Genomic DNA, 12,013 nt, shown 5'->3' on the forward strand with positions numbered 1-12,013 from the left:
GTGCCTTATCGGAAACGCGGGGTGAAGAGCCAAGCGGCTGGCACCAAGGTATGCCACTGCTCTCGTCTTCACGTGATGCGAGCAGAACTTCCCCCGTAGCTGGCGGCTTCAGATCCTGCTCTAGAGACTGCTACGGAGCCTGAAGATCAGGGTGCCATCCTCTCTGCCAGGCAGATCGTGACAGAAAAGCGGTCTGTGGAAATGTTTCCTGGCGTCTTATTTTCTATACTGCAGGTACGAGTAAGAGGTTTTGGGACCCAAAGTTAATACTTGCTAAAATATTTTGGGAAATACATTAAAAAGTAGGGGAGGGTTAGCCTGGTGAATTTCAGAGAGGATTCAGCAATGATATAATAAAAAATGGCAATGGAAATGGAACAAAATTAATGATGAAAAGCCATCCCAGAAAGCCTTATCTGATTAATTGTAACTTCCATTACAGACTTGTCCTGAATCGAGCTGCAAGCCACATGGAATTGCTATCATTTTCAAATTTGTGGGGGTATTGATACTTCCATTTAAGGATAATGTAAAAATCCCTTCAGCTGACAGTTGAAAGACTTAGGAATAGGAGATCTTAGATTTTTTTTCTTAAGTGGAAAAAGTAGAGAAAGAAAGAAGGGGCCTGTAGTAAAGTCCTCTGAAATATCATCCTCTGTGCAATGTTGTTTGCTTATAATTATAATAATATAATAATGCTGTGTTGTATTAATATGGTCTTCCTCAAACATAAAAAGAACTTTGAGCATTTAGTAAATGAATTCTGAAGTAACTTTTAAAATATCGAAGCAGAGTTTGGGGTTGAAAATCCCCAAGGAATATTTGATGTTCAGGCTATACCCAAAGCCTGATGAACAGAGGTAGCTGAAGGTGTGATTGGAGGGTCTTTGCTCCTACAAAGTGCAAACCTGTTTATACCCTGCAATGACATACTGGAGAACAATTTTCATGAGATTTTCACATCTTTCATCTGCTGGATATCAAAATTGATTAGCTTTGGAGTATTTTGATACAATAACATTCAGTAAGGCAATGTAGATGCGGTTCTGGCACAGTTCTTCTTTCCTCCAAGTGAATTAAATTCCTTTTCAGTTATTTTCTATTTACCTTTTATTTGCATAAATTTCAGTTTAAAATAGGAGCTGGTGCAATTTAAGTGAATTTATTAAAGCAGAGTTTAAACCTGTGTGTATTGAAACGTTGCAGCAGAATCTAATACGTGATAATGCGTTGTTTTTCCTGGCTGAGTGGTAGTTCTCTGCACGGCGATCAGAAATGGACTCTTCTGCAGCTCCCGCCGAGTTAGCATTTACGTGGGGCATGGCAGGGGGCAGAAATGACAAATCGAGCTGAAAATAATTCTCCTATTCTGGCAGGGAATTCAAGCGCTCAGTCTTTTCTTCTGTTCATAATATTGTACCACATATTTCATTAGAGCGGTTTGAATTTCCTTAACTAACAGATCTTATACACGCTGTATATGAGAAAGCTGTATTTAGGCCACAGGATTCTCTAGAACAAAAGTTACCTCTTACTCAGAAATAAATTATTGCTTACTGTGAGTGCTTAACCTATACTCCAAAGTGCAATTTTTAGAAAACAAAACCAAAACCCCAAGCAGCGGTGATCTGAACACGGTGCAGTTACTGGTGTTGAAGGGAAGGTTTGCGACCTGGGAGCATTCCCGAAATGCAGCTCTCCACAGGCATGTACGGCCGCTCCGAAGGCTGTGTCACACCAGCAGCTCAGCTTCACGTGAGGTTCGCAGTGGTTTTTTTTGCCAAAGGGAGATGTTTTTTGGTTGTCCTTTTCTGGGGAGGGAAACCAGAAGTGGCCCTCTCTCTTATTGCTGGCCATGGAATAAGCTGTCGGTTTGTGGGAATATTTTTGAACTGAAGTGGACCATTCCTTACATTTTTAAAGCCTGTTCAAGATGAAATTACTTTGAATTCAATTACCTATCAATATTTCTGTGGATACCAGCGCTACCCACCTGGAATAATGCAATATGTGTGTGCTCTTGAAAGCCAGATACAGCAGAGCACAAACAACTTTCGTTATGTGCTATTAACATAGAATAAAGCATCATAAAGTGCCTGGCGTATAATCAGTACCCATTAATATGGTTTGATATTCATCATATTAATGATGGCAGCTCGTTTTGGTTCTAGAGGGAGGTAAAGGAACAAGGCTGGCCGCCAGCTTTGCCGAGCAATGGTGCATGCCTCTCGGCAGCGGTGAGTAACACCAGAGCGTTGAGACCTTGCACGCTGGCTTGACTTCATCGAATCACAGAAGGGATTGGGTTGGAAAGACCTTACAGCCCATCTAATTCCAACCCCGTGCCATGGGCAGGGACACCTCCTGGCAGCCCAGGCTGCCCAAATCCCATCCAGCCTGGCCTTGAACACTTCCAGGGAAGGGGCATCCACAACTCTGGACAGCCTGTGAAATCCTGAGAGCGACAAAAGCTGTGTACGCCGGAGAGGCCAGCGCTGGTGATCCGCCCGGCTCAGGTCGCCCAACGTCCACTGCCCCAAAGGCAGCACCGAGCGGTGCTGCTCCCCCTGCACTGCCTGCCTCCCAACGGTGACTGGCAGCAGCACGATAAAAGAGCTGTGTTTAAGCCACCTATAAATAAATATCTGAGTTTCCCTGAGCTCACTTGGGAAGTGGTAAGCGCTTTCCCCAGAATTGGCATGTGAGATACTTCTTTCCAAATAAGAACACATTTAAATACTTGGAGTTTGTTCTAGTATGTGTTAAAAATTAATGATGTTTCTGTTTTCTTCTTTGTCCTTTATTTAAATATTAATTCAATATTGATTCATCCTAGAAGAAAAACCACTTCGGAATTTTATAACCTATTTAAAGGTGAATTCTTTCATTTTGTGTAAAGTAATTCTTGATCGTTCTTGGAAAAAAGACATACCTGGACATGACACTAAGACAATAGTAATAATAATACTGCAGAGTATTAAGTTTACTGGAAGGTAACCATTCCATACATACATGAGTTTATTGATTTAATTTGCCATATAGCATCTGATGCTTTGGCAGTTAAACTCCAGCGTTGTCATTTTTAACAGGCAGTGCTGCAGATGATCTTGCTGCATAATGGGAAATTCATCACTTCTGGTTATGCCATTCTTTGTTATGGGTCTTGAGGTGCATTACTGTGAAATTAGGAGTGAGTTTTTCTCGTGTCCTGATACTGCTCTCAGTTTTTGAGCTATGACCTTGTGTTGTATGTGGTAGTGTAGGTACCAGGCGTGATGGCTGCCCTGGATGAAACGATGGCTCGTGGTTTCATCAGCTGCAGGGAGACATCCGTGCTTGGGAAATGGACTGCACTAAGGTGGTGGCTGTGGGGAGCTGCAAGAGGAAGAGGTGCGTGTGGCAGTGCTGTCTGAGGGGTGTCAGGAGACCTCTGCCTTGTCCGCTTGCCTTGCTGAACCTCTGCGAGCACATGGCAGGCAGGTCGCAGCTGAGGGTTGATGGGGTCATAGGCACGGTTCAAGTCCTCTTCATATCTGCCTGTGCGTGTATATTTAGGTATGCATAGGTGTCCGTATATGGTCATATAAATAAACACGTGTTGGATACCTGAATGAATACGCTGCCACAATTGCATATGTAGTATTAATCAGAACATAAATCTGAATTAAAAATGGACGGAGGATGCACTGTGTGGCAAGCCAAGGGCTTACTAATTCAGCGCTGGGAAGTGGTGCACTCATCCCTCTTCTCTTCCTATTACCTCAGCCTGCGGCATGCACTGCTGCTGGATGCTCGGTCTGTCTGCGCCTGCAATCCATCCGGGATCCCCGTGCTGTATCGGGCTGATAACCCCTCCATGTCGCTGATTCCCGGGCTGCCTCGTGTTTCTCTTTTTTCAAACCTGTCCCTGAGCTGTGTGAGACAGCTGCCCTGCCCCACCGCTGATGGGGACGGAGCTGCGAGGGCTCATCCTGCTGCCGTGCTCCCGGAGAGGCCGCGTGCACCGGTGCTGGTGGCGTTGCGGTGGCCGCGGTCCTGCAGCAGGCTGGTCGGCAGGGCCAGGCTGGCTCGGCACAGCACGGCAAGTCTGCTTCAGTAAGAGGGATCGTGCCAGTGTTCAGCATAACAAGCCTTTCCTTTGCATTTTCATGTTTTGCATTTTCACTGATGCAAAGCACCAGAAGGTAATGACTAAATAATGGTGAAAATCCCAAGAGCCGTATAAACTACATATATTTAACATAGTTCTTTGTTCCCCAATGCATCACATCAAAAATACTGCATAATAAATTGTATATAATAATAGTTATATTCTCATTTTTTTCCTCCAAGTATTTTGCTTTTCTGCATGACTTTCTGTCTTGAGTTGCTTCCTGAGAGCCTCAGTACAATTCTGCAAGAGAGAAAATCACAGCGCAGCCCTTCATGTGCACGTAATTTGCCAACGGGAAAGATGGTAAATAGAGTCTCACTCTGTTTCCGTGTTATTGATCTTGAAAAATGTGTTTTTCTCGCGTTTAAACAGCTGTATTTACTTCATGTGTATTCATAAAGTAACATCTGATGACTGCATAAGAAAAAACAATGTTTCTGGGAAAGTGTTTCCAGTGTTGGTGTATGTTGAACAATCAGCACGCATTGTAAATAACAGAGGGGTGGCAAAGCAGGAGTCCTTGTGTTTGATAGCTGTGTGAGGAGCAGATGACTTATTTATCACTTCTTCAGTACGCGGTGTATTTTTGAAGTAGAAAAAATGCAGTGTGAGTCACTGTAATTATTTCGGTAACGGGAAGTGAAAGGTTTTTGTCTTCCCTGCGCTTACAGACACCTTCATGTGAGCAGGGTGTTCGGCGGGTGTCTGCTCTCTGGAACACCAGTAGAGGTGTGCTGCAGGGGTGGGACGGGGACTGGTGGTGGCCAAACCGTCCTGGGAAAGGGCACGGCACACGGCAGAGCCCAAGCCTGGCACGCTGCCCTTCTCATGGGATGTGCTGCTCCAAAATACCAGAGCTGATAGAGGGGTAGGTGCTCTGGGATGTAGTGAGGCTGCTGGGTGCGGATTGGTGGTGTTGGGGTGGTTGTGCTGGCTGTCCTTTGTGCAGCTTGCAAGTGGCAGTGAAGAGCAGGAATAGGGATTATACACATGCTGCATGGTTGTCATATCACTGGCATTCATGTGTTAATTTTTGAGGTGGATCCAGTGCTCATGAAAATTGCCTTGAGTTAGTTAGTGGAAACTAACTGATGTCCTGCTTCCACTGGAGAGCTAAGGCAGATTGTTAGAAGTGTAAGCTTCTTGTTCAGACCCGTCTCGGCCTCGTGCCAGTCGGTATTTCATCCTCCACCTGCCTCTTCTGCCTGCCACCTTACTGCACCTCCACGTGTCCTTCAGTGCCGAGCTGACAGACCAGGCTCGCCGTGAGTGGTGCCGGTGCTGAGGTAGCGCCCGGACGGCAGCAGCAGTGTGAGCGGGGCCTGCAGCGCCGCGCCTCCTCAGCGGGAGGTGATGGGCAGCTCTCTGGGGTTCAGTACATAACCCGTAGCTCAACACGCTAACGGGGTTTGTGTTTCATTCAGGCAGTAAATGCTCACTGTGGGACTGGTGGTTGTGGACTGAGGTCCTCCCAGTGACCGGTGCAGTAGGCAGCTGTGTTAACGTGCACGCGTCGGTTAACAAGCACTGAGGATTTGTAGCTGTGCAGTTTACAGCTCCAGAGCAGCTGCTTTTTTAAAGTTTGGTCCTTAAGGCACTGTCCTGCTGTGGTAAAAACCTTCTTTCTGAGGAAAGGAGGAAGCAACGTTCCGTAAGAAATAAAACGTGGAAAATGCCTTGAACTTCTGCCCTGCAATGCTCAGGTCTTTAAGGTGAGTGTAACGTATTGCTACGCCATGGTACTTTGTGTTTTTCTTGGAGCCAAAGTGGCTGGAATCATCGGATTGCCTAAATAACTTAGGCAGTCAAAATTTGTGGTGCTTAAAGGTTTGGAGGGAGCCCAAAAATGTGTACAAAACCCTTTCTGGTAGCTAAAGCACAAACATCCCCAAATTTACCTTTGCTTGCAGTGTTACTGCCTGGGCGATGCCTCGCCCCTGGCCTCTGCTTTACACCACCAGCCCTCCAGAAGCTCCCAGAAAGCAGGAGGAAGTTAAACTAGCTGCAGAGCTGCTCCTCCCGCAGTGCCTCTGTTTTCACAACTCCTGGGTTTGCTGCGTGTTGTGGGTGGAGGTCAGCGCGGGGCCCACTCTGCCGTCCAGGCTGGGCTAAAGGTTCCTCTGGGCAGGTTAAGTGCTGCAATAACATCTAATGAAATATGGATTTTATGCTATAATGCAGACAAAGTACCGGCATTTACATTTTCTACTGAAACCAAATGACCCAAATTAAACAAAGTATATGGGTTTAATTTAGTCTCTGATGAGCAGACTGGATATCAACAAATCCCAGTTCATCACTTGATGTAGCTGAGAAACTATTCATAGCATACCGCCAGAATGAACTCGTTTGGAAATGGAATAATCCTCCTCCAGGGAGGATAATCCCACCGTGTAATTGTCTGAGAGACTAAGGAGGGGCGTGCAGAGAGCCCTCTGTAGTGACAGGAGGAGAGGGATTCCTGCCTTCACAGTGCATTACTGCATGTGGTCACTGTGGAAGCTCTGAAGAAGGCCGTGCAGTAAGGATGTTGCTCCCAGGCTTTCATGGCAAGATTTGTTATCATTTAGATGGGTCTGCTGCAAAACGCAGGACACGCAACCTCTTGAGAAACGTCCTAAACTCACCTAGCCCTTAGCTACTCTGGGTACCCTCATGTACCTTGGAGAATAACAAGAACGATAGCTAAAATTCTGGAGAACTTGGCAAACACTAACTGATGACAAACATTCTGTTCCTTAATATTCCGCTTGTACTACCAAATTAGCGTTAAGCTGCAAACAAGGAAATATCTGTTCCTTCTCTTCTTGTCATTTCACTGCTGGTGCATATCTCTGAACATTTTTAAACATAATCTTATGTAACGTATCTCTTCCAGTTTCCAAAATTGTATCTGTTTTAAATGTAATTAAAATGATTGTTGTGAAATATGGGCCAAGCAGAATTATGCCAGCTTTGTATAGACCCTTTCAGTGTGCCTTGGAAATAAATAAATTCGAAACGTCTGGGTTTGGACACATTGTTCTGCTAAGCTTGCACTCTTAGGCACCTCTGTGGACGTGGAGGTTAATGAGTTACAAACTTTTTTAAAATGAACTTTGAATCTAAATCATAGCTGATGTCTAGACATATAATTAATTGGATGGCTGAAGTTGCAAAGGTGAGATGCTTACAAGCAAACTTCAGCGGTCCTCATCAAAGGATGTCAAGACTGTTACGTACGTGTGCACACATATGTATGTGCTTATATATATATGGATAGCTACTGTTAGCACCGTATTTTTACATTTTTTTTTTTTTAGATGACAATGAGGCAGAAGAAAAGCTTAAAGAGAGTTTTGTTATGGTAGATGATGCTTATGAAAGAAACTGCATGGGCAAGCTGACCTCTTTAGGGACCTTAGCCATTGGTTTCATGGCTCTTCATACAGAAGTTTGATGTACTAAGGAGGCTTCTCCTAAAGAAGTACTGCATTTGCTGGACTGGTTGTTTTTTCAGATAACATAGATAAAAGTGATATATTGTGCTTGTGTCACAGAGAATGCAGAGTATGTAAATGCTAGTAAATAATTCACTAATTTAGAATTTTTTGGTGAAGCTTTGAATATGCAGTCTTATAAAGAATATGCACTAAAATCCACATATAGTTTATTCTTACTTTGTGTACAGGTTAATTCACTAGTGTGTGTATGCCTCTGCTGAAAAAAGCAAATACATGCTTACCTATCTGTGCTGGAAGTGCTTTCCTGCATTAGGAGCATGGTAATAATACAATGGTTAGAGCTAGAAGATCCTAAAATAATGAAATATCAAAAAAAAAAAAAAAAGAAAAAAAAGTGGAAACTATTTTAAGTCACCTTGGTTAACAGTCCATACCGAGTGTGTTTAAATAGATTTGACCTGTGTTGACAGATGGTTGTAGGTATGCTTGTATTTTTGAAATGTGTCAGATCTGGAGAGAATACACAGATTTCTATATTGACTTTTGTAGGGAGCAAATAGCTGTAATGTGCATTCGTAAAATCAGCTGTGTTTGGTACCTGTTGTTCACTTTGCCTTGATTTCTCCAGTTTCAGAAAATAGGTGAGATATTCGCTGCTTGTTCTTGCACTGAATGGGCATACAGAGTGTTCTGGAAAATAGTAATCTTTTTCTTCTTTAAAAGAAGCCACTGAAAATGGGATGGTCTCGGAGGCCTGTGCATCTGAGATCATAGGATTTGGGATTTGTCACAAGAAAAGACTTATTTAGCCTAACTGTTAACTGCTTGATATGTTGTATGTTTGTTGCACCTTGTCTTGTGTGCAGCCAATTTTTGCATTTGAGGTGCCAGGAGCGCTCAGGCTGTGGCTCCAGATGCCGATTTCTGGGCGCAGAAACACGTGGGAGCGAGGAGCCCTGTGTGTCCATGGGCAGTGAGTGCAGTGGTACCTCGCCTTTGGGGGTTTCTGCCATGCATTCTTAGCAAGAAAACAGAATTTACAAGTCCCTCTGCCTTGGTCTTCTCCCTTGGGAGCATGAAGAGATCAGTAGCTGGTTTGCAATATATCCTGTTCAACAGGCTTAAAGCCCCTTTTCCTTGAGACTTTCCTGTTGGTAGAGTTCCTTAGGATTTACTTAAAGATTAACTTCACCCTTTCTGTCTGTTTTCTCTGTATGTGTTGGCAGGTGCAAGACAAAAGTCTACCCTGATGAGCTCCCGAACACAAGCGTAGTCATCGTGTTCCACAACGAAGCCTGGAGCACTTTGATTCGAACTGTGTACAGCGTTATAAATCGCTCGCCTCATCACCTGCTTGCTGAAATCATCCTGGTCGATGATGCCAGCGAGAGAGGTGGGTGTTTGCACCGACAAGTTGCACTTCACGTGTCCTTGTAGCGCCGTTTGAGGATGCTGCACCATTGCATCAATAGGCAAGAGCTAAAGTACAATTTCAAATAGTAACAGAGACGAAGGTTGGTTATCAGGCTGTAAGGCTATGTGTGGTGCTCCTATCCAGAATTTCATTAGTGCTGTTTTGCACTATGGTTTCTCATTTCACGTTGCTGCGAACAGCAGGATCCTTCTCCATCTCTCTCTCCTTTTGTCTCTCTCTCGCTGTCTCTCAGGAGCCCTGTGCTGTGTTTCAGGTTTTACTGAATGTCCAGACTGAGCCAATTTCCTTCTACTGCTCTATTGATAAACTGGTATTTGTGGCTCAATTCTTTTGGTGTTGGCCCTTTTAATTTAATGTAACCTTATTTTTAAATCAGTGTTTAGAAATAAAGCTGTGAAATGTGAAACCGGTATTATCTGGAAATGGAATGGTATTCTGTAAATGGAATGGATGGAACCATAAACATCTTCACCTTGTGCAAGACCAAGTAATTTTTCTAAAGCAATAAACTTAGGAGTTCTAGGGGGTTCAAATGCTGAAATTCTTCAAAAATAGCCATATTTGTATTTAGCCGTAGCAAAAGTGTAATCATTTTATACTCAGCATTGATTGTTGACTTATTTCTAGGAAACTGATTGTGACTTACTTAAAAATCTTTTTTTTTTTTTTTCTGTGAAGTTCCATGAGGTGCTGGGGTAATTATGTGCGTCTGCGCAGACTGTTTTCCATGGCTGAGTTGAACCAAGTTGCAGTGTGAACCTCTGTAGCTCTGCTCTTGGTCTTCAGAAAAACTATAAATGTGTCCAAATCCATTTCCCGTGTTATGCCATTGTTCATGCATGGCAGCCCTTGGACGGCTGAGCACAACACAGACGCTCTGCAGGTAGATTTGGAGTCCTCAGTAGTTGCTGAACCAAGCTAAATAATGTTTTTTGTCTTTTATTTTTTCAACTATCTTCGGCAGAATTTTTGAAGGCCTCATTAGAGAATTATGTGAAAAAGCTGGAAGTCTCCATAAAAATCATTCGGATGGAGCAGAGGTCAGGATTGATCCGCGCGCGGCTGCGGGGGGCAGCGGCCTCCACAGGGCAGGTGATAACCTTCCTGGATGCGCACTGCGAGTGCACCCTGGGCTGGCTCGAGCCGCTGCTGGCCAGGATAAAGGAGGACAGGTGAGGTGGCTCTCGCGTGGTCGGGTGCAGGGAACATGCCTCCAGCCTCAGCTGGGGCTCCAGGCCATTCCTTGATCGCTATGCAGCTAAAAAAAAATAAAATAATAATAATAAAAACAAAGTAAAGATGAAAAAAATGCAGTGATCTGAAAAAGAAGATTTTAAAAGATTTAAGAGGAAGATACAGTATTCTGTACCATTTATATCTAAATCTAATTCTAAATATATCATAGAATCCTAGAATCATAGAATATCCCGAGTTGGAAGGGACCCATAAGGATCATCAAGTCCAACTCCTGGCACCGCACAGGTCTGCCCAAAAGTTTAGACCACATGACTAAGTGCACAGCCCAATCTCTTCTTAAATTCAGACAGGCTTGGTGCAGTGACTACTTCACTGGGGAGCCTGTTCCAGTGTGCGACCACCCTCTCGGTGAAGAACCTCTTCCTGATGTCCAGCCTAAACTTCCCCTGCCTCAGCTTCACACCGTTCCCGCGGGTCCTGTCACTGGTGATAACAGAGAATAGGTCCCCTGCCTCTCCACTCCCTCTCGCAAGGAAGTTGTAGACTGCGATGAGGTCCCCCCTCAGCCTCCTCTTCTCCAGGCGGAACAGGCCCAGTGCCCTCAGCCGCTCCTCATACGTCGTACCCTCTAGGCCCTTCACCATCTTCGTCGCCCTCCTCTGGACACTCTCCAACAGTTCAATGTCCTTTTTGTACTGTGGTGCCAAGAACTGCACACAGTACTCGAGGTGAGGCCGCACCAGCGCAGAGCAGAACGGGACAATCCCTTCCCTCGACCGACTAGCAATGCCGTGCTTGATGCACCCCAGGATACGGTTGGCCCTCCTGGCTGCCAGGGATAATGATAAGCTTTTGATTCTTAGAGCAGATTTCTGTTGCTGATAGTAAGGGTAGCAATGCCAGCAGTGATAGTGACTCAGACCATTTACTTTCCTGAGCTCCAAGTGCCCTGGCCCATCTTTCTCCCTTCTTTTCACCAGGTGCTACTTCTTGTCCCTGTGACCTCCCATACTCTAAAATTTGCATGCTTTTTCTTTTTCCTGCACGTGCATGCCTGCAGACACAGGAGATGGGCTTTGTTCTCATTTACCAAAGGTGTGTTGCGTCTGCTCCATGAAGCATGGGCGCATCAGTATGATAAAACCAGCCCTGCTCGAGTCCTGCAGCCCCAAGCAGAAATAGTCTTGTGTTTATCTCACCACCGCCAGTGTTAGAAAAGAGGAGAGGTATGTAGGGGGAACTGTCACACGTAAGAAGTGAGGAGGAGACTTAGCCAGCACTGAATGGTTCGTGCTGCAGGGGTGAAGTGCGCGGCAGTCCCCCTGCCATGCGGAGAGGATTTGGCTGACAAGCAGGAGGCCCCGGGCAGGGTTAGGAGCGGGCAGCTTTCACCTCTTGGGAGCGCAGCAGGAATCAACATCTCCAAAAAGCTGCTGACCACAGAAATAGTGACGTTTGCACAACCTCATTTGTGGAAGAGAAGCTGGAACCATGGTAAATTGGCTTTTGTGCACAGGAGCCTCAAAATAAAACCATGGGATATTCAGAAAAAAGAGTTTGTTTTTAAAGAAGCTGTTTTTTTTTTTTTTTCTTACAGGAAAACTGTTGTCTGCCCAATCATCGATGTGATCAGCGATGACACATTTGAATACATGGCTGGGTCAGACATGACTTACGGAGGGTTTAACTGGAAACTCAACTTCCGCTGGTATCCAGTTCCCCAGAGAGAGATGGACAGGAGGAAAGGAGACAGGACCTTGCCTGTAAGGTAAGGAGAGTGAACCG

The 12,013-nt window shown here is 44.9% G+C and overlaps 1 protein-coding gene across 1 annotated transcript in view; it reads left to right on the forward strand.

Moving 5' to 3' along the window:
* The window catches only part of GALNT13 (polypeptide N-acetylgalactosaminyltransferase 13), a 124,324-nt gene that overhangs the window by 51,698 nt on the left and 60,613 nt on the right, over window positions 1–12,013 (forward strand). The window contains exons 5-7 of the mRNA XM_040561509.1: window positions 8,823–8,989; window positions 9,996–10,203; window positions 11,826–11,996. Of these exons, the coding sequence (XP_040417443.1) occupies window positions 8,823–8,989; window positions 9,996–10,203; window positions 11,826–11,996 (546 nt within the window). The remainder of the gene's footprint in view (window positions 1–8,822; window positions 8,990–9,995; window positions 10,204–11,825; window positions 11,997–12,013) is intronic.

This window comes from Cygnus olor, chromosome 6 (genome assembly GCF_009769625.2).
Source record: "Cygnus olor isolate bCygOlo1 chromosome 6, bCygOlo1.pri.v2, whole genome shotgun sequence".
Lineage (NCBI taxonomy): Eukaryota > Metazoa > Chordata > Aves > Anseriformes > Anatidae > Cygnus > Cygnus olor.